The sequence below is a fragment of the Phacochoerus africanus genome, chromosome 2 (genome assembly GCF_016906955.1).
Source record: "Phacochoerus africanus isolate WHEZ1 chromosome 2, ROS_Pafr_v1, whole genome shotgun sequence".
Classification (NCBI taxonomy): Eukaryota; Metazoa; Chordata; class Mammalia; order Artiodactyla; family Suidae; genus Phacochoerus; species Phacochoerus africanus.
This window is the reverse complement of record NC_062545.1, coordinates 186,480,356-186,507,910: the sequence shown is the minus strand read 5'-3', so window position 1 is coordinate 186,507,910 and position 27,555 is coordinate 186,480,356. Positions and strand designations below refer to the sequence as shown.

General features: G+C 42.7%; 1 protein-coding gene across 3 annotated transcripts in view; it reads left to right on the top strand.

The window, feature by feature from the left end:
* The first annotated feature begins 2,432 nt into the window (after positions 1-2,432).
* Positions 2,433-27,555, top strand: part of GCH1 (GTP cyclohydrolase 1) — a 108,293-nt gene continuing 83,170 nt past the window's right edge. The window contains exon 1 of one of the 3 annotated variants that reach the window (XM_047767389.1): positions 2,433-2,947. In XM_047767389.1, coding sequence (XP_047623345.1) covers positions 2,608-2,947 — 340 coding nt within the window. In that variant the 5' untranslated portion in view covers positions 2,433-2,607. The remainder of the gene's footprint in view (positions 2,948-27,555) is intronic. The other 2 variants (XM_047767388.1, XM_047767387.1) reach the window with 2 other exon arrangements.

Below are 27,555 nucleotides of genomic sequence, written 5' to 3'. Positions count from 1 at the left end.
ACTCAGTGGGTTAAGAATAAAGCATTGTTGGAGTTCCCGTCGTGGCGCAGTGGTTAACGAATCCAACTAGGAACCATGAGGTTGCAGGTTCGATCCCTGCTCTTGCTCAGTGGGTTAAGGATCTGGGGTTGCTATGAGCTGTGGTGTAGGTCGAAGACGCGGCTCAGATCCTGCGTTGCAGTGGCTGTGGTGTAGGCCAGTGGCTACAGCTCCAATTCGACCCCTAGCCTGGGAACCTCCATATGCCACGGGAGTGGTCCAAGAAATAGCAAAAAGACAAAAAAAAAAAAAAAGAATAAAGCATTGCTGCAATCTGCATCGTAGCCCACAGATGCAGCTCGGATCTGGTGTTGCTGTGGCTGTGGCCGCTGGACTCAGGTGAATCTTCATTTGACCCCTAGGCTGGGAACTTTCGTATGCCACAGGTGTGGCCATAAAAAGAAAAAAATAATAATACCTCACTTGGTATCTTTGCTTTCATTTGTTAAATACAAGGCCATCCTTTAATTCTGTCTTGAGCTATGCTTAAAGGAGTTCGAGACCTAGTGGATATTTCTGACCAGGAAATACCATTGGACATTGGACAGTGCAGTTAGAGGGGAAAAATATTATAGGACCTTGCAGGTGGAGGTGGGGTGGGGGAGTGGGAACCCTTACAATAAATACTAGCAGTGTGACAAAGAGGCTTTCCAAGGGATGTTCATATTTCTTGATTTATGTAATTATAGAAATTCGGTAACTATTTTTTTCTTTTTTTTTTTCTTTTTTTAAGGGCTGCACTAGCAGCACATGGAGGTTCCCAGGCTAGGGGTCCAATAGGAGCTACAGCTGCTGGCCTACACCATAGCCACAGCAATGCCAGATCAGAACCGCATCTGCAACTTGCACCACAGCTCTTGGCAACACCGGATCCTTAACCCACTGAGCGAGGCCAGGGATGGAAGCGGCAACCTCATGGTTCCTAGTTGGATTCGTTTCTGCTGTCTCAGGATGGGAACTTCTCCAGGAACTATCTTTAAAACACCCACTTACCCCAATATTTCTTCTACTTAAGACTAAAGGTACCTAGGAGGCTAGCTTTTTTCCCATTTTCTTTCCTTAATGTATAGAACAGCACTATGCTTGGAATAGACATCCAATAAATACAAATTACTACTAAAAATGACTGAGCTACTTTATTAATATAGAATAATTCCAGAGGCTTCCCTCTTGGTTTGTCTAAGCCTAAGCCTTTAAATACCTATTTAGGAGTTCCCGTCGTGGCGCAGTGGTTAACGAATCCGACTAGGAACCATGAGGTTGAGGGTTCGATCCCTGCCCTTGCTCAGAGGGTTAACGATCCGGCGTTGCCGTGAGCTGTGGTGTAGGTTGCAGACGCGGCTTGGATCTCGCGTTGCTGTGGCTCTGGCGTAGGCCGGTGGCTACAGCTCCGATTAGACCCCTAGCCTGGGAACCTCCACATGCCTTGGGAGCAGCCCAAAGAAATAGCAAAAAGACAAAAATAAATAAATAAATACCTGTTTATACGTCAGAAAATCAGCATTAGAAACGCTCTGGAACAAATCATAAAATAGTAATTTGATACGTTTTAAAACTCACCTTTGGTATTATGAAATAACCCCTCTAGCGAGGAAAAAAGTCCATTTTAAAATCTTAAAACAGTCAAAGCAGATGTCACTGGCTGAGTCCAGCTGATCAATAATGTTTCACAATCTGTACCAATATCACAGGAAAGGAGCTTTAGCACGTCACTCTAAAATGATCAGCGCCGATTCCAAGTTTGTCTTTCCACAAAACGCAAATGGGTTTTTAACGAAAGCCCTAATTTTTATTTGCTTGCAAATCAGTTTCTGCAGGGTCAAAGTTCTGGCCACCATAAATACCATCCTCCTGGATACAGGGACTCACTTAAGGGCCACTTTGTGTAACATTCCCTCCACAGCGGCCAGAGGGCTCTCTTGGTTGGCAGGTGCGTTGGACGTATTTTTAACTAACGAACGCATTTCAGGCCATATTATTCTCTTGCCCTAAAAGCAGTAAGAGGTGGTTTCCTTACTCATATTTTAACCCCGGTGAGGCTACCTGTTTTCTTATCTTTCACAGGAAGAGAGGACCAGAATACTTCTGATGCAGCGGCCTCTTTGCCTTAAGAGGAAAGGTCTGAATGGGTACCCAGACCATGCCTCCGCCAAGCCGAGGTTCCAGCTCCGAACACCTGCCTCCTTTAAGACTCCGTTCATCCGGCAACAGCCAGAGAGGGTCCAACCCAAGCCTCACGGCTGGCGCAGCGGGAGAGGTTCGGCCGAGGTCTGCAGCACAGCTGCGGGCCCCTAGGGCACCCGGAGGGGGGGCGGAGCGAAGGGGCGGGGCGAGCGCCATGACGCGAGGAGGCTCGGCCAATGGGAACGCCCCGAGGCGCCAGCCAAGCCTCCAGCAGATAAAAAGGAGGCGCCGCCACGCTCTCCAGTCTCGGCTGTTCCGGGCTCGGAACGTGGTATTGGCCGCAGGCCTACTTTCCTTGGGTGACTTGGGTCACAGCCCATTGCTTGCCGACGAAGTTCACTTGCAGCCTCTGACGCGTCCCTCCGGAGCGGCAGCGACGCTTTCATGGAGAAGGTCCCGGGACGGTTGCCGGCGAAGTCGCGGGGCGCCAGGTGCAGCAATGGATTCCCCGAAGGGGAGCCGCCGCGACCCGGGCCGAGCACGCCGGCGGAGAAGCCGCCGCGGCCAGAGAGCCAGAGTGCCCAGCCGGCGGACGGTTGGAAGGGCGAGCGGCCCCGCAGCGAGGAGGACAACGAGCTGAACCTCCCCAACCTGGCGGCTGCCTACACGTCCATCCTGCGCTCGCTGGGAGAAGACCCCCAGCGGCAGGGGCTGCTCAAGACGCCCTGGAGGGCGGCCACGGCCATGCAGTTCTTCACCAAGGGCTACCAGGAGACCATCTCAGGTCAGTGCGCCCGCCCGCCGGCGTGCCAGCAAGCGGGAGGTGTCGCGGGAAGCGCGCGCCGGCTCCGGGAAGTTTCCGGAGTTGCTCACTCTAGGCGGAGGAAGCCGAGTACTGTCACCTTCCAAACCCCGCCCTCTGCCCTGGCTCCTTGGTCCTGCCAAAGAGGGCCGTGTGTGGGACGCAGTTCGGGCGCCCAGGGAAGCAGCGGCCTCTTCACCCGGGGTCTGGCTGCTGCGGCTCTCGCGGGGTCCTGCCCTCCTGCTCCACGCAGTCCTCGCCTACATCCTCGGGTTGGGGGGACTGCGGTCGCGGAGCCTCCCTACTCCCTACCCCCGACCCCGATTGGGAGCCTGGAGCCCTTTTCGTCTGAAAGCCAAGGCCGGATGCCTGGGGAACCTGTTGAACCCAGATTCGTGATACGGATCTCCTGGGCTCGTGGAAGTGACGGTTTCCTAGGTTATCCCTTCTCTTGAGGTCTCTCTCTTTTTTTTTTTTTTTTTTTTGTAGGTGTGGGGTGCAGCTTTAGCTTCGTGTGCTTGGAGCGCAGGGGTGGGGGTGATCCTGCTCTGCAAACTCGGGGACCCGCACTCTCGCTGACTTGTCAGGGCACCTGGGTCCTCAGGAAGTTGTAATTCTGTTTTGTTTACATCAAGTTCACTCCAGCTCAGGACTTTCCCAGAATTTGGTATAGTTTTGGGACAGGCTTTCCCGGAGGTTGAGGTTTCTTGAGTTAGTTTTCTGGCTTAAAGCCTTCTCCTCTTTTCTTTCCTACTCCCGAAACCCCAAAGCAGGGAGGCGACTTCCTGGCGGTTTGCTGGCTTTAGGACCTGGAGTCCCTCTGTCGCCCATCCCCTACCTTCCATCCCCTAAGAGCTGGATTGGGCAAGTGCTGTCTGCACCTGGGGATGGCGGGACAGGTTTGGCTTTTGCCCAGTAGGTCAGGAAGCAGGGGCACGTGGGACAAGGGGTGATGGTGGTAGAAAATGACTGAAGACTTTGCTATGTATTTGCAGGGTGAACAGTGTTGGTCATTAACTTTAAAAAAAGGGAGAGTAAAAAAAGCTCTGACTTTTTGTTCCCCAGCTGAGACCAAGAATGTTTTCCAGTGCACATCTTCTTTACCTTTTGGTGACATTTATTTCTTTGGCCTAAGAAATCTTCTGCTTTCACCATTTCTCAAAGAATAGCAGTGCTGCTTTCAGAGTAACTTCCCTGCTCAGGTTATTTCCCCCATCAAATTTGTGGAGATTACTCGAATAGATTCTGGGAAAAACAAAGTTATTTTTGCCCAGTCTCTCCTACCCCAAAGGAAGTGTGGGAAATCAGTGTGAGAGGGGTGAGGCCCAAAAAGGAAATGACACTACATCCTAAAGCCAAGAAATGGATGTCTACTTCTGTGTCCAAGTTCATTTTTTTTACCCCTTGTTACTTTGGAGCCTCAAATGCTGAATTTCAAAGTGCAAAGACTGAAGAATGAGCATTCCTCATTTGGTGAATATTCTATCATTTGGTGAATAGTCTATCATTTGGTGATATTTCATGATGTAATGAGGAAACATCTTCTTAGGGCCTTGCTCAGTCTGCCTCTTGTGGACACTGAAAATGTCCACCACCCTTGGTCAGGCTTTGGGAATCTTGCCCTAATAGAATTCACAGGAGAGAGGAATTTCTGACTCTCACGCAGGTCACAGAATTACCTAAAGTGTCTCAAAAAGTCTTAAATATTAGTAGAAGTTTGTTTCATGGGCCACCGAACTAATGACTGAAAAGAACACTACATTCTACTTAAAAAACAGTTCTAATCAAGTGTTAATTTGTTACTGAAAAAGCCCACGGACCTGGGAACAAAAATCAGTTTGGGGGAATTTAATCATCAGGCTACACAAGAGGGCCTGGAGTAACTGCTTAATGGGAAGCAGGTTTCCTTTTGGGGTGATGAAAATGTTCTGGGACTGGAGAGGGGTAGCACAGCGCTGTGAATGTGCTTAAATGCCACTGAATCTCACACTTTAAAATGGTTAAGATGATGCGTGTTACATGTATTTTAGTTTAATAAAAAAAAATGTTGGGAATTCCCGTCGTGGCTCAGTGGTTAATGAATCTGATTAGGAACCATGAGGTTGCAGGTTTGATCACTGGCCTTGCTCAGTGGGTTAAAGATCTGGTGTTGCTGTGAGCTGTGGCATAGGTCGCAGACCTGGGTCAGATTTGGCTTGCTGTGGCTGTGGTGTAGGCTAGCGGCTGCAGCTCTGATTGGACCCCTAGCCTGGGAACCTCCATATGCCACTAGTGCAGCTCCAAAAAGCAAAAAAAAAAAAGGCCCATGGACTACTTAAAAATTATTAATAGCTATTAAGTGAATACTTTTTATGCTCTAAGTGCTTTATGTGGATGGTCTTGGTTAATACTTATTTTTGAGGTAAACACCCATGATCAGGAAACTGTGGTTGCCAGTTACCAGTGGTAGAGCTGGTGTTTGAAGCTAGGCAGAACTCTTAGCTGCTTCCTTATGTTGCCGCTTAGTGAGATGTATCAGTTTATCTTCTCTACTAAGCATTTTAAACTGAGTTCTAACCTAATACATGGGTCACCAGCAGTAAAGAAAGGTGGAGTAGAATGGAGACAATCAGTCATATGTAGTAAAGGTAATTATTTTGAGAAATTTCCAAGTGGGTTTTATAGGTATGATTTTTGGGGGTATGTACTGGCTCCAGATGTATTTCTTTTCTTTTTTTCTTTTTTCTTTTTGTCTTTTTAGGGCCTCATCTTCAGCGTATGGAAGTTCCCAGGCTAGGGGTTAAATTGGAGTTGGAGCCATTGACCTACTCCACAACTACAGTAAGGCGAGATCCAAACCACAATTCATGGCAACATCAGATCCTTAACCTGCTGAGCGAGGCTGGGGAATGAACCTGCATCCTCACAGAGACAATGTCAGGTTTTTAACCTGCTGAGCCACAAGGGGAACTCCTCTATTTCCTATATTTGTTGTGGTCAAAAGTTTGAAGGCCTCTATTTAGAGAATCACACTTAAGAACTTAATATTGATTTCTTAGAGGTACCTAAAGAGAAGTAGAGGATGGCAAGGATGATGGTGAACTTAAAGGAATGAACCTGAAATGATGGTGGTTCAAGCCTTGGACCGACCTGGGTGGGAGAGAGAAGGAAGGATACTTTATAGAAAATACAGAAGTAAGTAGTAGAGAAAACACTGATACCCAATCCCTAATTTTTATTTCTTTGGAGAGCATAAGTCAATGCATAAGTCAACTATAGATTGTTTTATTTTTTATTTTTATTTTTATTTTTTTGTCTTTTCTAGGGCCTCACCCACGGCATATGGAGGTTCCCAGGCTAGGGGTTGAATCGGAGCTGTAGCCACTGGCCTTCCCCAGAGCCACAGCAACGCGGGATCCGAGCCGCGTCTGCAACCTACACCACAGCTCACGGCAACGCCGGATCGTCAACCCACTGAGCAAGGGCAGGGACCGAACCTGCAACCTCATGGTTCTAGTCGGATTCGCCAACCACTGCGCCACGATGGGAACTCCCTTTTTGCTATTTCTTGGGCTGCTCCCGTGGCATATGGAGGTTCCCAGGCTAGGGGTCTAATCGGAGCTGTAGCCCCTGGCCTACAACCAGAGCCACAGCAACGCGGGATCCGAGCCATGTCTGCAACCTACACCACAGCTCACAGCAACACCGGATCCTTAACCCACTGATTTGAACCCAAGGCCAGGGATCAAACTCACAACCTCATGGTTCCTAGTCGGATTCATTAACCACTGTGCCACAACAGGAACGCCTAGATTGTTTTAGATAGGAACAAACTTCTTTGAAATCGTCACTTTTCTAGGCTTGTAAATAAGATACTTAACATCTTTTATATCTCTCTTTATTAATTCCTGGTAAATAGCGTTGACTTAAGTGTTGTAAAATATGAAGTAAGTAAAATAGGTTGGCACTTTACATTCCCCTAATTATTATTTTTTTTTCAGTTCCTTCTGAGTGGATTGATGCTAATTTCTGGTGTTTGGGGCATTCGTCAATTCTCCCAGCACTGCAGCTTATCTTCATGACCCTTGCCTGGTGCACCTTTCTTTACTTTCCAGTGTGTACCTTATTATTGGTGCATCTGTGGTCACCTGTGATGGGGCTGTGTCAAGGTTGTGCAAGTCTCCTGGTTACCGTTCACCATTGGTCTCTAGCTTGTAGTGGAGGGAGGGACACTACTATCTCCTCTCCCTGGGACTGGCTGTCCTTGAATAGTATCACAGGATGGTCCTTGGACGAGCTTATTTTTATCTATTGCTATCCCATTTCGGTTTAACCACATCCTAGTTCTCTTACATAGGCAGGGTTTTGCTTTAATGAGGTCTCCTTTCTGCATATTTCCTGTAGTTCCACCATTTTAAAATTCAGAACCTTAAATAAATTGGAGAGTCTACTATTTGCTTTGGTCACTGGTCTCTTCATGTCCCTGTGTCTGATCCTCCCCTCTCCCCGTCCTCTCTTGGGTATAAATGGGAACCTCTTAGTGTTCCCACCAAAGGTTAAGTGCATGTAATTTGTCTCATCAGTTGTCCTTTTTATGTTTATGGGAATACACAAGAGTCTTGTCTCTTTTGTCACAGTTCTAGTTAAAGTAGGTTTTAGCTTGTCTTATCTAGGATGTCAAGGCAGTTTTCATAAATCAAGTTGACAGTGTCCCGACTTTGGGAAGAATGTGAGCCTGTATATATATATATATATATATGTTGCAGCGAGAGGTGATGGCATCACCAGTGATGGACTTCTTGACTGTCTCCCCACCCTGCCTCGACCACAGCAAGATGATAACTATTCTTTTTTTTTTATTTTATTTTCCCACTGTACAGTGATAACTATTCTTTAAAGGTAAAGCGAGGCAATTAGATACTTGATTTACACAAAAATGAGTCTTAGTCATTTCATGCTGAAATGTGCCAGCCCTCACAAAAAGGTTTCTTTTTGAGTCACGACTTCTGTTATTTACCAAATCAGACTGCCTTGGTGTACTATGAATGGTAACAACTTCTAAGATGTGAAGGGGGGAGCAAAAAGCCAACTTATTTATTACCCCTCCCATATTGTGGGCGAAAGGTGAGTGTCCCAAGTTTTTAAATATGTTATAGAGAAGTTAATCTCATCACTCAGAGGTTCTATTTGGATGTGTGTAGTTCCTTTAAATCTTGACTCACTAATAAGTTTTGTTTTAATTCATTTTGTTGATAAATACTTAAGTAGGACTTAGTTCTGTGTATTGCCAGAAAGGGTACTGTGAATAAAGAAGAAAAAATAACAAGACTGTTGAAGTATATGACTGGAATTTGGGAGTAGACAAAATTGGTTAAAGCTGTTAAAGTCATTGAGCATGGAGGAAGAGAAGCTAGTCTTAACAGTCTCTTTTAAAAATGTATTAACTATTATTTATTAACATTTTTTTTCTGGCCTGGAAGGAAAAGTCACTACATGTAACTTCAAAATGCCAAGCAAATTGGTACTTGTTTTAGTTTCACTGGGCTGCCATAACAAAGTATCACAAACTGGACTGTTTAAACAACAGAAATCTATTGTCTCACAGTTCCGGAGACTAGAAGTCTGAAATCTAGGTGTTGGCACGAACATATTCTCTCTGAAAATCACAGGGGGTGGTCCTTCCTTGTCTCTCCCAGCTTCTGATGGTAGCTTTCAGTCCTTGGTGCTCCTTAGCTTGCAGCTGTTTCACTCCCATCGATGCCTCCGTCAGGGTCCACATTGCCCTCTTCTAAGGCCATCAGTTACATAGGACTGAGTCTCCTTTACTCCAGTATGCTTTATTTATTTATTTTTTTGGCTGCGGCATGCAGCAACCTGATGTAGGATCTCAGTTCCTAGACCAGGGACTGAACCCTGGCCATAGCACTGAAAGTGCCGAATCCTGACCATTAGACCATCAGGGAACTCCCACAATATGCTTTATCTCAATTTAGCTAATTACATTTGCCGTCACTCATTTCCAAATAAAGTCACATTCTGAGGTGCTTGGGCTTAGGACCACTTACCTTTAACACAGTTCAACCCATACCAGTTTGAGCTGACATCTGATTAACAACAAACACCACTGATCACTAACTACATGCTGAACATAGTTGTGAATTCTTTACATGTATCTCCTCACTAGTTCTCACAGTAGCCCTACAGGGTAGGTAACATCAGCCCTATTTATAGGGAAAAGGACACTGAAGCACAGAGAGAACTTGCACAAGATCATATCTGAAAAGTAGCTGTGTCGGGAGGATGACAGAGAATAAGAATCATCAAAATCTCTCATGGTCTCTTTAATTTTTTTTCTTTTTTTTAGGGCAATACCCGAGGCATATGGAAGTTACCAGGCTAGGAGTCGAATCAGAGCTGCAGCTGCTGGCCTACACCTCATCTGCAACCTACACCACAGCTCATGGCAACTCTGGATCCTTAACCCACTAAGTGAGGCCAGGGATCGAACCTACATCCTCATGTTATCTAGTTGGATTTGTTTCCACTGAGCCACAACAGGAATTCCCATAGTCTATTTAATTTTAATCCTAATATTTTACTGATTTATTTGAATCACCTCCTCTCCTCCTCCCTCTTTGTATCTTCTCTACTGTTTTCTTTGTCCAGCTCTGGAAACTAATGCCTGGGCATTCCCCCACTGACTCATTTGCCTTATATTTCTCTAATTTGAGTCCAGTATTTGGTTGAGTCAGACTGCAGTAATAAAATTTGCCAGGAGAGGGCAACTACCTAGTCTTTGATGATCCTAGATTATATGAACAATTCTTAATTCCAGGTTATATAATAAATAGATTCCCTATAGTTATACATTCTCCTTTGAATTTATGGCAGTTAGAGGGACAATTTAGATTGGGTTAATCAAAGATTGTCTGAACTGAGGTAAAATTGTTATACTCAAGGTTGAGGAGACATTTTCTTACTAGAATTTTGTTCTGTTCTAACCTCAGTCATAGTTTTTTAGAAAAAGAGGACCTATCTGTACTCACGCTTGAATCCCTAGCAAATTGCTCAGCACGTATCGTCATTTGATGAATGTGTGAATTGATTTCCTAAAGACAAGGACCACTTTTTTTTTTTTTTTTTTTGTCTTTTTAGGGCTGCACCCGTGGCATATGGAGGTTCCCAGGCTAGGGGTCAAATCAGCTGTAGCCACTGGCCTATGCCACAGCCACAGCCGCACAAGATCCAAGCTTTGTCTGTGACCTACACCACAGCTCACGGCAACGCCGGATCCTTAACCCACTCAGAGAGGCCAGGGATTGAACTTGCGTCCTCATGGATACTAGTTAGATTTGTTTCTGCTGAGGCACGATGGGAACTCCCCAAGGACCTCTTCTTAATTCTTGTCTTTCAATGACCGCAGTGCTCTGCGCATTGGTATTCAGTCAATGCTGGCTTTTTTTATACACTGAAGAAAAACATAAGGGACTTAGCTTTATGAAAAAGCCATGGAAATGATTTCTAGCAGATCTCTGAACACTTCTAAACCAGGGGTCACCCCTTAGACATCTTTGTGTCCTTCATAGAGTCCTGCACCTGAGAAACTCACCTGCTAGTTGACATGGCTCCTTCTATATCCAGTCAACATGTTATTCAAGGTATCCATTGAAGCAACTAACCCGTTTCCCTGGCACATCAAAATTCTCATGGGGAAGAACCTCTAGAAAATCTTTCAGGATACCAAGGTATATTTTTTCCTTGTTTGATTGGCAAAAAATCTAGAAATTTGATATTGCATTACATTATTGAAGTTATAGGAAAACAAATATTACTCTTGAGAGTATAACTATCCTTATGGAGACTAATTTGGCAACATGTATCAAATACAAATGCATATATCCTATTTGAAAATGCTGCCTCGTGAATTACATACATGAAATGACATATGCTGAGGGTTAGTCACTGTAGCCAGGAAAGGAGGCATCCTACATGTCTAGTCCCCTTAGAATGGCTAAATGAGGCAGAAGAGTTATATTTTACAGAAAAAAAGGTGGAGGAAGGGACAATAAGTGTTGTTTATATTAAGAGTTGGGGGATGCACAGAAGGTTACATGTTAATCAGGGATGTGAACTGGGTAGATGGCAGATAAGTGGAATCAGTACTTTGCACTATATTTATTTATTTATTTATTTTCTCTTTTTGTAAAGGATGGTAATACCTACTTTGCCTGGGCTTTTACAAAAATTAAGGAGGTATGTGAAAAGCACCTGATAATATATTCCTTTTTTTATGGTGAGGAAAAACTGTGCATTTGGGTTAATCAGAAAGTGTTTTAAAAGAACGTGGGAAGTTTTGCAGGCCTGAGGCGCAGCAATGTAAAAAATCCAGTTACTTGGAGGCTACCATGCTGTGAGGAAGCTCTGCCACATGGAGAGGACTCACCTGGATGTACTAGCTGATGGCTTTAGCTGGGGTCCCACCCAACGGCTGATACCAAGCACTAGACATGTGAGTAAAGACTCCTCCAGGTGATTCCAGTCCCCAGACAACTAGTGGTCCTCCCTGAGGCCCAAGACTTTGTAGACCAGAGGCCATTCATCTCCTCTGTGCCTGTCTGAATTCCTGACCCCCGGCGCAATAATATAGTTGTACACAGTTGCACTAAAAGCAACTGCAACAGCTTTTGAGATGAGAGTGGTTAGAATTTGCATTTGTGCAGAAGGAAAGGGAGGAAATAAACTGGGCAAGAGATGGCATGAATGAAGGCTAGAAATTTAAGTGAATTATCACTGTAAGGCTGATGGTCGAAGCTAGGAGAATGCCTGAGCTCCTCAAAGGAGCAGAGGAGGAGATGTTAGCATGCCACCTGTGGGAAGAGTGAGAGAAGAGTCAGCTGAGATGGCCCTAAAGGAAGACTGAGAGGCAGGGGATGGCATTAAAAGGAGCAAGGAGCCGAGGAAGAGGTCAAAGATGTGGTAGACTTGAGTGGGATTGCATGGCTTCACATCCTGTCACTGCCCTGCTGTGCCTGAATTACCTCACCTGTAAATTGGGGCAATTAATGGTACCCATTCGTTTTGGGGGTTGTTTCGAGGATTAAATGAGTTAGTGCACATGAAGTGCTAAGAGGAACCCAGCATATTTGAAGGGCTACGGCACTTCATGGTCACCATGGGTACTGAGATTTCATTTGAAGGTGATGTTAGTAGTTTCAGTAGCTTAATGTGCTCAGAAACCGGATTGTAGGACTTTAGGGAACAATTTGACAAATTACAGGAAACAAGAAATTTTTTGAGGGTATTTTTCCTGACTCGTAGGATCCCGTGAGATTCCCCCTGGCTTGTATCAAGGGAGCAACATGCTGGAGGCTGGTGAATGAAAGTTTTAGGTGTTAAAGAGCAGGGTTTGGGTGCCCAAGCCCTGGGAAGCTGCCAGATGTGTGCATGTGATCTTGAATGATCTTCCTGTCAACTCAGAGGCCGTACTCACTCTGAAGGGGTGGAAACTGAGGGTGCTCTGGTCATGTCACTTGTCAGAGGTCACAGAGCAGAACCTAGGTGTGTGTGATTTCAGCTCAAAGCCAGTGTGTCCTGGCTTATTTCACTTAACATAATGCCTTCAAGGTTTGTCTGTGTTAAGAACATCGTTTGTTTTTTTTGTTTGTTTATTTTTTTTGCTTTTTGCGGCTGTACCCACAGCATGTGGAGGTTCCTAGGCTAGGGTTCTAATTGGAGCTGTAGCCACCAGCCTACACCAGAGCCACAGCAATGCAGGATGTGAGCCACATCTGCGACCTACACCACAGCTCACAGCAAGGCCGGATCCTTAACCCACTGAGCAAGGCCAGGGATCGAACCTGCAAACTCATGGTTCCTTGTCTGATTCATTTCCACTGGGCCACAACAGGAACTCCAAGAACACTGTTTTAAAGTTGGAAGAGACCCGCTTGTTCCTCCTTTGCACAAATGACTTATTCTGTAGAATGTCGTAGATTATTAAATTTGTAAGTATCATATGTTTACTTATTTTAAGAAATTTTTAGAATTGAGGACATAGTAACTGTGTGTGTATTTATTTATCAAACACCAAGTCTGTGAATGACTGTGTGGCAAGTGTTAAAGGGGAAACGAAACTGGTCGGCCTGGGCTTGGCCTTCAAGGAGCCTGTGGTCTGTGTTAGCAGGGATCCGATGCTAAGTTCTTGCAGAGAGGAACAAGTGGGGTTCTGTGTGGTCTGAAGGAAAGTGAGTTCTTCTGGCAGAGAGACTTGAAACCACAGATGACTGTGGAGGGAGGTAGATTTTGAGCTGAGCCTAGAAGGAAATTTATTTTTATTTTTTTCTTTTAAACAGATATAATCGCTGATAGTTAAGGGAAGGTTATAGTCTTAAGTGTTCTGGAATAAAAAAATACACTAATATTCATAGGTGTCTGTACCATTGAGTTAAAATTAAACGAAGCTTTCCAAGCAATTAGTTTATTTTAAACTCTTTAAAGATCAGCATGGGAAGGCATTAGGGCTGGCTTCCTTCTCTGATGTTTTTAAAGTCCATTCAGGCCAATCAGCCCTTCTCATGTTTACCTGAACACACATTGCCGGTTGGTCCAGTCTTTATTATCTGGTCATTCGTTTCATCTTGCATTTCTTCTGTCTCATGAATCCCCTCAGTTACTTGTGCTCCAAATCCTCACTTATGTACTTCCTAACTGTCTTTAGATTCTCTTATGTTCTCTTGATGACTCTTAGTCATCTCTCACCTGAAGCATCTTCCTAACTGGTGGCCTTACCTCCTAGCTTGTCCTGCCCCTATTCATTGGGGCCAATGTGATTTTACAGACATCCAGTAGGTCTCCTCCTTCCAAAAATACTTGACTTGTTTCCTCATGTCTTTCCTCGCCATGGCTGTGAGGTTTTGTTGTGTTCCAGCTTCTTGCCTGAATTTTTTTTTTCTTATCTTTCATCACCATCTCCTCACAAGGGGCAATTCACTATTTTATTTATTTATTTTTTTAAAATTTTTTTGTCTTTTTAGGGCTGCATCTGCGGCATATGGAGGTTCCCAGGCTAGGGTTCTAATCAGAGCCATAGCGGCCGGCCTACACCACAGCCACAGCAACACCAGATCTGAGCCACGTCTGCAACCTACACCACAGCTCACGGCAAGGCTAGGTCCTTAACCCACCGAGCAAGGCCAGGGATCGAACCTGCAACCTCATGGTTCCTAGTCAGATTTGTTAACCACTGAGCCATGACGGGAACTCCATGCAATTCAATATTTTAGTTTAATGCATAGCGTGTTTTGAAAAACCACTCTGTCTCACCATACTGCAGCTGGAGACTGAGGTAGAAGTCTGTCCTACATGAGGCTTGTTCTGCAATATTTGGTCCTTATTATCTGCTCTCTTCCTCTAATTTTCCCTCCTTTTTTTGGGGGGCGGTTTGGTTGCTAACCATGAGACACCACTCCTCCACCCCACCCCACAACAGCTATGGCCTCTAGAATTATATGAACAAGCAACCAAGCAACAGGTTTAGGTGAGGAAATTGGAAGTTGCTAAGTTCCAGGTTGAATTTTTTTGAGACCTTGTTGGTCCAGATGCTGTTTCAGTGAAGTTCACAGCTGTTGATGTGAAGCATAATGTGTTTTATATATATGTATTTGTTTTTATTCTCCAGAGTCCAGTTCAACAGAAATCATTGACAAATGTCCCAGGCAGGGAATTTGTCACTAAATAGCTTAAAATACAATTACATGGATTGTATAGTTTATGCCTTCGTAAGGGGTTCATGAGCATGAGCATAAGAGTTCAGCTGAGAGGCTGTTCACTCTGTGAGGGCTCTGCCGAACTCCAGAGCACTTTAAGGTAGAGCTGTTGTAGATCACACCTCTCTGACTCACCAGCCCCCTTTAGACACAAGTGCTTCCATTGATGCCAGGCAACCCAGGAGGTATGCCGCTCTGATTGCCCATCAGAAACAGTTTGCCTTTCAGCCATAAGGGTAAGGTGCAGTTTGCTGACAGCCTCCAGCTGTTAATGCCTTCAGGATTTGCCTCAGTGGAGGCCCATGCTATTTTTTCTTTCATTTTAATATCCATCTCTTTTTATACCACCTCCACCACAGTAAACTGAGCCTACTTGAGGGTGGCCCTTTACAAATGAAGTAATTTATAAAAGGGAGACAAGTCTCTTAGCTGCATATTTAGCATGTTAGAAATGTTTACTGATGTAATATCAAGGGTCCCTTTGATGTTTCTTAAGCTATTTTAGTGTGTTAACTAAGAATCATCCTGATGTAAAGGGAAGAACAACTAGTCTGGACTGGTCAGGGCATCTGCGCTAACTAGTTTATGACCCTGCACAAGTCACTTTCAAGATCGGGTCTGCAGGGCAAGGATTTGAGTTGCATTGTCACCCCGAGGTCTAAAGTATGGGCACACCTGTCAGCAGCATCTCTTCCCTCACTCTGTTGACTTCTAGCAGCTGACAGATGAGGTCCTAGCAAGGACCTCAGGCTTCTTTTGTTGCTGGAGGTGCTGTTTTCCTTTGAAACATTCAAGCCACACAGATAGTTTCTATGGTAACAGGTCCCTCTTATTGTTCTTATGATGCAGATTTTCTAAAAGGTTCTTTGTCAATTCGCCCTTTAGGGTTGGTGGTCTTCTAACCTATATCCCCTTTGATTGGACAAAGAATTTATTTAGAGACTTTCCCCTCAGGAATATTGCAGACACCTCTCCAAGAATAAGCAGTTGCTAGTCATACTGACACTTGAAGTTCTAGTCTATTAATAAAGCATCATATCAATTAGAAGAGGAACTGTTGAATTTGTTGGTAGAACAGTAATAACAAGAAAAGTGATATTTTGTTAGAATCAGGACTTTTACTTTTCATTGACAAAATTTCTAAACACAAAATAGACAAAACTGTTTAAGGGACAGCTGTCTCCTTAGTACCTAGCCTCGAAATTAAGGTTTTGCCATATTGTCATGGTCTGCTCTTTTCCTGAGAGCAAATCAGAGATGTGTATTTAGAGGTGAAATCTCACACTAGGAAGTGTTTTTCTTCTTAACTGTTTATACTATCCTTTGTAAAATTACCTATTAATTCCTTCCTATCATTTCATACCTAATCTACATTTAAATTTCCCTAGTTTCCCCAAATGTCCTTCACTCATGATTTGTTCAAACCCACTCTGTATCTATACATTTGCGTTCGATTGTTGGGATTTTAATCGAGAAGACTTCTACTATCCCTCTCTCCCCCCACCACTGGTCAGAGATTGTAAGCTGTCCTGTAAGATGCTCCACCTTGGAGGAGATTTGGGTGATTGTTTTCATTTAACTTGTTTCTCTATCCCTCATATTCCTGCAAACTGGAAGTTAGATCAAAAACTTGATGAAATTCAGGGAAAACATTTTTAGCAAGAATACTCTTTTCTTCATGTGATATCATGATCAGGAGACACACAGTGTTTAGATCTTGAAGGTTTTAAGACTCTAGTTGGTTTAAAAGCAATTTTTTTTTTGTCTTTTTGTCTTTTCGTCTTTTCTAGGGCCACACCAGCAGCTATGGCGGTTCCCAGGTTAGGGGTCTATTTGGAGCTGTAGCCACTGGCCTACACCACAGCCACAGCAATGCAGGATCTGAGCCGCGTTCTGCAACCTACACCACAGCTCATGGCAATACTGGATCCTTAACCCACTGAGCAAGACCAGGGATCAAACTCGCAACCTCATGGTTCCTAGTCGGATTTGTTCACCACTGAGCCATGACAGGAACTCCTGAAAAGCAATTTTTAATTTTTTTAATTTAATTTTTTAATTTTAATAATATATTTATTTAAACTAATATGTCCAAAATTTTTTCAACATATAGTTAATATAAAAATTAATGAAATATTTTATATTCTTTTTTTGTACTAAGTTTTTTAAAATTCAGTAGATATTTCATACTTAAACAATCTTTCAATTCAGACTAGCCACATTTCAAGTGCTTAGTAGCCATATGTGCTTAGTACCTACTAGGTTAGAAAGAGGAGATCTGGATCCATGTTGCTGTTACCAGCCATGGGCCAAAAAAACAGTGGTATTTTCTGTGGTAAGGGAGTAGACATAAAAATAAAATGTTTTTGACTCCAATTTCACCAAGAGACCAATCAATTTCTTTTAGTTGTTCAGGATCCACTTCCATTGACTGTAGTGTTTGCACCTTCATGACACAGGTTTTTCCTGAAAAGCATTTTTTAAACCTTTTTTCTAAGGATAAACTTCCATAGAGAAGTTCTTTTTTTTTTTTTTTTAAAGCCTTTTTATTAGTTCGAAGATTTAGTGGGATTCTTTCCTCTGAAACTGTTTCAGTTTGATTTCAAAAAGTAAAGGTCAATGTAGTATTACATTACTGAATTCTCCTGCATATAAACCAGATAAATAGTAGGTGAAACAGTATTTTGTGATGATGTGCACCAGCTCTGGGTTGTAACAGTCGGTGGGTATCAGGCCACTCTTTCTAGCTGTTCTCCTGTGCTGGCAGTTAGCTTGGCCCTTTCCTCTCCTTCAGCCTCCATATTTCTAAGTAATTTTACGTTTTCTTTAAAAATTAGATTCACTTTCTTCATTTCCTGTGCTGTCATTGACTTTAGTCCTTGTCACCTCATGGCTGCAGTAACTCCTGATTGGGCTCGCCAGGTTCAGACTTCTGATGGGTGGCGATGGAACTTTCATCTGGAATCAGAAGACAGGAGTCAAAATCCAGCTCTTTAACATTTGGCTTTTCCTCAGCAGGCACTTAGTGCTTCCAAGTAGAGCATCAGTTTTCCCATCTGTCAAATGAGGATGATAAATTTTGGCCAGTGCAGTGTGTGGCAAGACTTGAAAAAGGTCATGAACTAAACATAAATTTTAACTTGAAAAATATGCTAAAATGGAAGGGAATCTGTTTTCAGCCCAGGGCATGATCCATTCAGGCAGTGCACCTTTCCTTTTTTTGTTTCCCGCCTTTCTGTTTCATCTCATATAGTCCCTCCTTTCCTCACCACCTCTAGAAAACTCTCTTCCTATCCATGCTGAAGGCCTGGCTCCATCTTGATCTTCAATTCAGCTGTATTTCTTCTCCTAGCCCATAATTTTCCCTTTACGTAAATATTGCCTTGGTAGTTTAGCTATATCATTCTCCAAATAGTTTTTCAGATAGGCCTATTATTTTCTCAGATTTTAAGGTTTCTTATTTGTCTCTTCTAGGGCCACACCCAAGGCATATGGAGGTTCCCAGGCTAGGGGTCTAATTGGAGCTGTAGTTGCCGGCCTACACTATAGCCACAGCAACGCCAGATCCAAGCCTCATCTGTACCCTATACCACAGCTCATGGCAACGCCAGATCCCCAACACCCTGAGCTAGGCTGGAGATCGAATCCTCCTTCTCATGCTTTCTAGTCAGGTTCACTACTGCTGAGCCACAAAGGGAACTTCCACCGGTTAATTTCTTAAATAGCTGGTATTTTTCTGGGATATGGGTACAGCTTTCTTGTGTGAGGTCCTCCTTCCTCTACTTTTCTCAACTGGACCATGTGGTCCTTTCTGCCGCCTGCTCTAAAGTTGGCTTCATCTCCTTCTCTTTGTCTCTCCTCTTGTCACCGCCCCCAGCCTCAGTCTCTCTTCCCAGCCTCCTCCCCATCTGCTGTGCAGAGCTCCTAGTACTCTGCAAGAGTTGTCACCCTCTGACTTGGTGACAAGTAGTGAGGGTTTATGGTGAGGAATTATGTTATCCACTGTTCGGCCTTGCTCAACAGCAAATTAGAGCCAGTGGTGAGTCCATTTTCAACCCTTATCCTCTCTCACCTCTCAAAAACTTACACTCTCAGCTTAACTGGTTATCAGAATTGCTTGAGTTTTTAAAAAACATAATCCTGGGATCACCTCCACACCCAGTGAATCAGACTTTGTTGGGATGGCTTGGGAAGCTACATTTTCCAAGGTTCCCTATGACTGGCCTTATTTGGGAGCCACTATTCTAAAAGATGATCTCTTGGAGTTCCTGTCATGGCCTAGTGGAAACAATCTGACTAGCATCCATGAGGACACAGGTTTGATCCCTGGCCTTGCTCAGTGGGTTAAGGATCTGGCATTGCCATGAGCTGTGGTGTAGGTCGAAGTCTCATCTTGGATCCTGTGTTGCTGTGGCTGTGGCTGTGGCTTGGGCCAGAGGCTACAGCTCCGATTTGACCCCTAGCCTGGGAACCCTCCTATGCTGTAGGTGTGGCCCTGAAAAGACAAAAAAAAAAGATGATATCTTGTTGCCTAATCATTTGTCGTGAATGATAAAGGCTTGATACCCTGTTGGTACTTATTTTTTGGATAGGATAATAGATGGTTCCCTAACATCCATTAGTATGAAATTTCATGGTGTAAGCGAAAATGGGATAAGGCACGAGCCTATTAAAGGCTTTTGAAGCAAATGTTTAGTTGATCATATTGATATGTTCTTTCTTTAGAACTGCTGTGAACCAGACCTTGTTGCCACCATATATTTTGTAAATTCCATTTGAACAGCAGGATCATGAAAGATAGACAAAAATTATTCAATTGAAAAACTAAATTTGACAATTGTGTATTTTTTATTTTATTATTTTTTTTTGCTTTTTTATGGCCACACCCATGGCATATGGAAGTTCCCAGGCTAGGGGTCGAATCAGAGCTGTAGCTGCTGACCTACACCACAGCTCACAGCAACACTGGATCCTTAACCCACTCAGCAAGGCCAGGGATTGAACCTGAGTCCTTATGGATACTAGTTGGATTTGTTTCTGCTGTGCCACAAAGGGAACTCCTGGACAATTGTGTATTTTTAAAATGACTCCTTGGATATATTGTTTCTTTATTTAAATAGCTTTGTAAGAATTTTATTTATTTATTAATTATTATTATTATTTTTTGTCTTTTGTCTTTTCAGAGCTGCACCCGTGGCATATGGAGGTTCCCAGGCTAGGGGCCTAATTGGAACTGTAGCCACCAGCCTACAGCACAGCCATAGCAACTTGGGATCCAAGCCGCATCTGTGACCTACCCCACAGCTCACGACATTGCTGGATCCTTAACCCACTGAGCAAGGCCAGGGATCAAACCCTCAAACTCATGGTTCCTAGTCAGATTCCTTTCTGCCGCGCCACAACCGGAACTCCAGAATTTTATTTTCATCTACCACAAATTTTCAGAGTAGTAAACTGCGCCCAGAATGAGAGTTCTTTGGCTTGGATAATTTTGAGAGTCAATGGTATATATGATTGGCAGCCCGCAGTTTTACGCATGAATAAATCTAAACAGTTTAAACAGGTGCTTTACCCTACCTCAGTACAGAAAGCCACTAGCCCTTGCTGTGCACTCTCAGAAGCTACTGGTGGAGGGGGAGGTAATTCTGTTGTAATTTGGCCCTGATTTCCAACACTCTTGCCCAAGAACCTGGGAGTCATGTTGAATTCCTTTTTGAAAACCATCCTCTTACCTGTGAGGACCTTGTGGCCCTGGTCACAGTCTGCACAAAGCTCTGCAGAGAACTTGCTTCTCTGGACTCTTTTAATTCATTCCTTCTACTTTATCATTCTCCTTCTTGAACCACCATGCTTGTGGCTCCCTAAGAGCCAGTAAAGTAATTGTGTCTGGTTAGCGAGATTATATGTACTTCCATTTTCTTATTTCAGTATTTTGATGTCTTATAAATAAACTATAACAAACATTACTGTTGTAATCAGGAAAAAAGTCTCAGTTAACTTCATATATGAAATTTGTCTCTCATTAATAGATGGAGTGTTCATGACAAGGCCATCTGAGAGGATGGGAATAGCTTACTGTCACTCTATTTTCCGAATGAAACAGTCACATCAGTACTGTTTTGAGGGCAGCCAGCATATTTATTTCAATAGTCTTGGCTATGCATTCCCCCCCCAGCTTTATTAAGATATAAGTGACATGCAACATTGTATAAATTTAAGGTGTGCAGTGGTTGATTTGATATGCTTATGTGTTGCAGTATGATTATCACCATAGGCTAGCTAACATCTCCATCACATCACATAATTATCACTTCTTTCTCCTGATGAAAACTTTGGGGAGTTCCCGTCTTGGCTCAGTGGTTAATGACCCTGACTAGCATCCATGAGGAAATGGGTTCAATCTCTGGCCTTGCTCAGTGGGTTAAGGATCTGGCATTGCCGTGAGCTGTGGTATAGGTCGAAGACGCGGCTCGGATCCTGTGTTGCTGTGGCTGTGGTGTAGGCCAGCGGCTGCAGCTCTGATTGGACCCCTAGCCTGGGAACCTCCTTGTGCTGTAAGTGTGGCCCTAAAAAGACAAAAAGACAAAAAAAAAAAGTTGAAGATCTACTCTCTCTCAAACTTTCAAATTTGTAATACAGTATTGTTAATTATAATCAAAAGGAGGGGGAGGAAGTGGGATGGACTGGGAGTCTGGGGTTAATAGCTGCAAACTATTGCATTTGGAGTGGATAAGCAATGAGATCCTGCTGTATAGCCCAGGGAACTATATCTAGTCACTTGTGATAGATAGAACATGGTGGAAGATAATGTGATAAAAAGTGTATATATATATATATGGCTGGGTCACTTTGCTGTACAGTAGAAATTGACAGAACACTATAAATCAACTATAATGGAAAACAATAAAAATCATTAAAAAAAAAGCCGTGCATTAAACTCTCAGGATTTTCTCGCCTTCTAACTGGAAGTTTGTACTCTTTGACTTATCTTCACCACCCTCCCAGCCCCTTGTAACCACCATTATACTCTCTGTTTCTACAAGTTCAGCTTTTTTAGATTCCATGTATGAGTGAGATCATACTTTTATCTTTCTCCATCTGACTTATTGCACTTGGCATAATACCCTTAAAGTCCATTCATGTTGTCTTAGCTATATTTTAATTGCTTAGAAGAAACATGGGAATTTATCACTACCAAGGATGGCAGGAAGGAAAGTTTCCAAAATCACCAGATTTTTACTTTCTTTGCAACGCATTGGATCTTTCCTGCTGACAGACTTGCAGTTTTTGTTTATGAAATAAGTTCACGGAGCATATCAAAGCTGTGCAGCATCTCTGTCTACTCCAGTAGATGGTGCGAAGTGTTGTCTAAAGCCATCGTAGTTTCTGCCATTATGTCAGTCTGTGGAATGTTTGGGATCATGCTTATTTTGGCCAGTTTAAAAATGTTAACTCTGTCCTAGGTGCAAAAAGCTGTGTGTTGGAAGTACTAACAAGAGGTGTATTACCATGATGGACATGAAAGCTGAGATAGGAATGTTCTTTCTTCTTTTAATTTGTTTTAATGTTGCTCTTACTCATATGGCAAACTTTTCAAACAGGAGGTAGAGAGCAAACAGTTTTAAAGTCACACTCAGGGCAGAAGCCTTTATTTTAATTTCAGATTGTGATTTAGGGACGTTTCTGAAGGAATTTGCAGCACTGAATGAAGCAGGCTGTGTCCTGCAGAATCCTCCTCTAGTCCCAGTCCTTCTGCACAAAAGTGACTTCAGCTGCTTCCCCCCTCCCCCCAGGAATACACCAGCATGTGTATGAACTCTTCAATTTAAAAAAAATCTTTCTTTTTATTAATGAAATGTTACAAATATACAAGAAAAAGTACAAAGAACTAGTTGAGTGAACATTCATTTGATTTTAATAAACCTTTAATAGTTTGCTGTTATTGCTTTTAAAAATACAGATAACGCTCATAGTTATTTCTTTCTGACCATGTTACCCTCCCTCCATAGAGTTAACCACTATCCTGAATTTGATCTCTTACTCTCATGCCTATTTTTTTGTTTTTTCTTTTTGGCTGCCCTGCAGCCTATGGAGTTCCCCAGGCAGTGATTAGATCCGAGCTGTAGGTGTGACCTCCTCTGCAGTTGCAGCAATGCCAGATGCTCAACCCACTGTGCCTGGTGCAGATCGAACCTGCATCCCAGCGCTGCAGAGATAGCACCAGTCCTATTGTACAACAGTAGGAACTCCCTCACGCCTGTTTTTATACTTCCAATTATGTGTATGTCCACAAATAACAGTATTGTTTCTACTTCATTTAAGGGGATCATCCTGTTGTCAGTGAAAAAAATCACTGGTCAATCTAACTAAGAAATGGAAAATTTTATTCAAGCGAACTTGAGGATTATCCCCTGAGAGACAGTCTCTCATAGGACTGTTCTGAAGAGGAAAGTGGGGAGGCCAGTACAAATGTGATTTTGACCAAGGTGTGTGTGCAGTCTAGCACACACCTTGGTAGAAGGTTACTGCTGCTTGTGAGGAAGAGATCTCTTAGTTAACGGTTTTAGTGCTTTTCTAAGTAAGATGTAAGAAACTGGGTTCAGAAAATTTTCTCCTGAAGATGTCTAACTATCTGAGGCCAGTTCTGTCAGTCTCCCTGTAGTACAGAGTGCCTCATCCCGATCTTCGCCTTGTGAATTCCTTTTGAAGTCAGCGACTACAGTGGCTATTCACTGGATTCTTACAGAACTGGATGGTAGGCAACTTTATTTTACAGTTCCTTTCAGTCTTAATTTCAGCCAAGCCTATTACGGTCTAAGAAATGGTTCCAACTTATTGCTTCTTCCCATATCTAGAGTTGCGCTAATATCATTGATCTTATAGGACTATATATTTGGTGAATCATTTCAAGTTGGCTAATTATCATCATTATTGTGATGATGATTTTTGCTTTTTAGGGCTGCACCTATGGCATAAGGATGTTCCCAGGCTAGGGGTCTATTCGGAGCTGTAGCTGCTGGCCTACACCCAGCCGTAGCAATGCCAGATCTGAGCCGTTTCTGTGACCTACATACACCACAGCTCACAGCAACCCTGGATCCTTAACCCACTGACCGAGGCCAGGGATCAAACCTGCATCTTCATGGATACTAGTCAGATTCGTTTCCACTGAGCCACAACAGGAACTCCTAATCATCATTAATTTTATCTGAGGCTCAGTAACACATTATATAATGCAAGAGACAATAATCTTATAAGATAGGCAGAATACAAGTAATATAGCTCATAACACCAATAAGGGCTTAAATACGTTTTTAAACCAAGAACTTCCATTAGGTTTAGCCCAGTATCTCCTCAGGTCATCAGACCAGTCTCTTCTGCACCAGTCGCTCTCTTTAAGGGAAATAGTATGTTGTCATTGTACATAAAGTTCACCAAAGATGGTTTGCATGTACAAGGTGAGTGGTGGGTCATCGTGACCCTCTACAGGATTGAGAAAGGAATGTTATCTTCTAAGGAGTTACAAGAGTGGCAGCAGAAGAAGAAACTGATCTTTTTGATTGAGCAGGTATGGTATTTCTGCCATTGGAAGGTCTAATTAATGCATAAAGCAGAAGCATGATTTTTTAAATTACTCAATGAATTTTATTGCATTTATGGTTGTACAACAGTCATCACAACTCAATGTTATAGCATTTCCATCCCAAAGCCCAGGCCCATCCCCCCAACCCTGTCTCATTTGGAAACCATAAGCTTTTCAAAGTCTGTGAGTCAGTATCTTCTGCAAAGAAGTTCATTGTCACAATGCTGATTTGAAGGGAGGGAGGAGGCCCAAATGGGCAGAGAAAAAATTTTATGTTTAAATTTTTCTTGTTTTAAAATATGAATTATTTCATCACTGTACATATCTGCTACTGCTTCTGGAGCTTGCTTTTTTCATTGGACGTTGTTTCAGGAAGTTATAAATGTAGCTCAGATTCACTCACTTTGACTGATGGGTCCTATTTTATTGCCTGATTACCCAAACTGGGTAATTGTTCTTCTGCTGCACGTTTAAATTCCTAATTCTTGTTATTGCCAATAATGCTACATAAGAATTCTTATGTTGCTTTGGCCACATGAGTTTCTTTGGAGTCTCTTCTATTTTAAGGAAGTAAATTACAGGGTAAAGACTGACATATTAATTGGATAAAATAGAAGATCTCTGTTTAACCCTGGCTCTGTGCATGGCATATAGGATATTGTGTGGAAACTCTAAAGCTTTAAGCTGCAACACTTCTCTCCAAGTGTAGCAGAAATTAGCACACATAACAGTGGTACCAGGACATGCAATGAAGTAAGTACTGTATGCTGGTCAGGGCAGGTTTGATTTTAGAGGGTTTGGGCCAGTGATACAGATCCACTAAATCCAGTGGGCTTCTCTTTGTTAGCCTCTTGAGTTGATTTAGTTCCAGCCAAAGCAAAGAGATCTCACTCTCTGCATCTTATTCTCTTTTAATTCTAAAGTCAGTAGGCAGGAGTTCCCTTGTGGCACAGCGGGTTAAGGATCTGGCATTGTCAGTGCTGTGGCTTGAGTCGCTGGTGTGGCGCGGGTTTGATCCCTGGCCCACGAACTTCCCGCATGCTTCTAGTGGAGCCAAAAACAAAACCAAGTAATTAAAATAAAATAAAATAAGAAAGAAGAATAAAACCAGTAGGCAGACCCCGTTCTCTTCTTCCTGTTCCTTAGGATGGACATATGTTCAGCACTCCATCTTCTTCCATTGTCCTTTACTGTTGTCCTCCAGGGAGATGCATTAGCTGTGCAATTCTGAATTCTCAGAGATCTCTAATTTTTGGTGCTGATCACAGAACATCCAGGATAGTATGAATTACTATTACCATTCATGCAAAAGAAACTTCATTAGATATAATTTTCCTTTTGTGTGGAATTTCTCTTAGGGATTTCCTTTTACCCCAGCAGAAACAGGTTGTGACGTGTGAGTAGGAGCATTTTAAAGGTGTAAAGATTCTATGTAGCAGCACAGAACGTGGAACACTTCAAAACAGGGGCTCTTAGAGTATGGTTCCCAGGCTAGGAGCATTAGCATCTTCTGGGAACTTGTTAGAAATGAAAATTCTCAGGCTCACCCACACCCCAGACCTCCTAAATCAGAAGCTGTGGGGTTGGGGTCCAGTGATTTGTATTTCTTCCTTTCCTTTTTTTTTTTTTCTTTTTAGGGCTGCACCTGAGGCATATGGACGTTCTCAGACTGGGAGTCGAATCAGGGCTGTAGCTGCTGGCCACAGCCACAGCCACAACAACACGGGGTCCAAGTCACGTCTGTGACATACACCATAGCTCATGGCAACACTGGATCCTTAACCCACTGAGTGATGCCAGGCATCGAACCTGAGTCCTCATGGATACTAGTCAGATTCGTTTCTGCTGAGCCATGACAGGAATGCCCCAGTGATTTGTATTTGAACAAGCCCACTGGGGGAGTCAGAACTCCTGTTTCAGAGAGTGCTTAAGTACGTACTTTGGATCATTTAGTGGGCCTGCCTTACTGCTCTTTCAGGAAGGGACTAAATACTTGAGGGATGGCAGCCCAGCAGGGTTGTTTGTTGTCATTGCTTAGTCAATGATATGAGAAAGGTATACTTCTATACTTTTTGTATGTGGTGTTGTTATTGACAAGCCTTTAACTTTTGGAGGAGGCTTTGGTTTCTTTTGTCGGTTATGACCAACAGTGGGAAATAGAATGCCATAAATCCTTGTTTCCAGGGTTACCTCTTTGATGCTGATAACAGGCAGGAAATTAAAACAATCTGTGATAGTGTTTTGTTCTTCTTAGCCACAGATGGTAGCTTTCAGATATGTTAGAGCAAAACATAAATAAATATAGCAGGAAGACTTCATTACTGAAGAAAAATGATTTGGCTAGGTCAAGTTTATAGTCTGAGTCCAGTTTAATGAAATGGGATATAGGCAGCATATCAGTGTTTCATTACCACACAAAGCACTACGACATATGGGGTATGGTTTAGCTTTCTTTGAGTATGTAAAAGATTTACATGATTTCAAAGTCAAAATTATATAACAAATTTTTTTCAAAGATGTCTCACTTCTGTCGTATCCCTTTTGTCTCGTTCTCTTGGTCCTTTATGGGTAAATGTTTTTTTAATTTAAAAAATTTTTATTATAGTTGATTTACAATGTAGTAATTTCTTCTGTATGGAAAAGTGATTCAGTTATATATAACAAGTGTGTGCGTATATTTGTTTATATTCTTGTCCATTATGGTTTGTCACAGGATATTGAATATTGTTCCCTGTGCTACACAATAGGACCTTATTATTTATCCACTATATAATAGTTTGTCCCTGCTAATCTCAAACTCCCAATCCTTTTCCCCCTATTCCCCTGGCAGCCACAAGTATGTTCTATCTGTGAGTCCACTTCTATTTTGTAGATATGTTGATTTGTAACTTATTTTAGATTTCACATTGACTTACTTCACTTAGAATGATAATCTCTAGGTCCATGTTGCTTCAAATGGCATTATTCCATTCTTTTTATTGCTGCATAGTATTCCATTATTTCATTATTTTTTATTGTGTGTATATATATATATATATACACACACACACACACTATATATATACACACACCACATCTTTTATATATATATATATATGTGTGTATATATATATATATATATATATACACACACACACCACATCTTGTTTATACATTTATCTGTCAATGGAAATTTAGGTTGTTTCCATGTCTTGGCTGTTGTAAATAGTGTTACTGTGAACATAGTAGTACATGTATCTTTTCCAATTATAGTTTTATTTGGG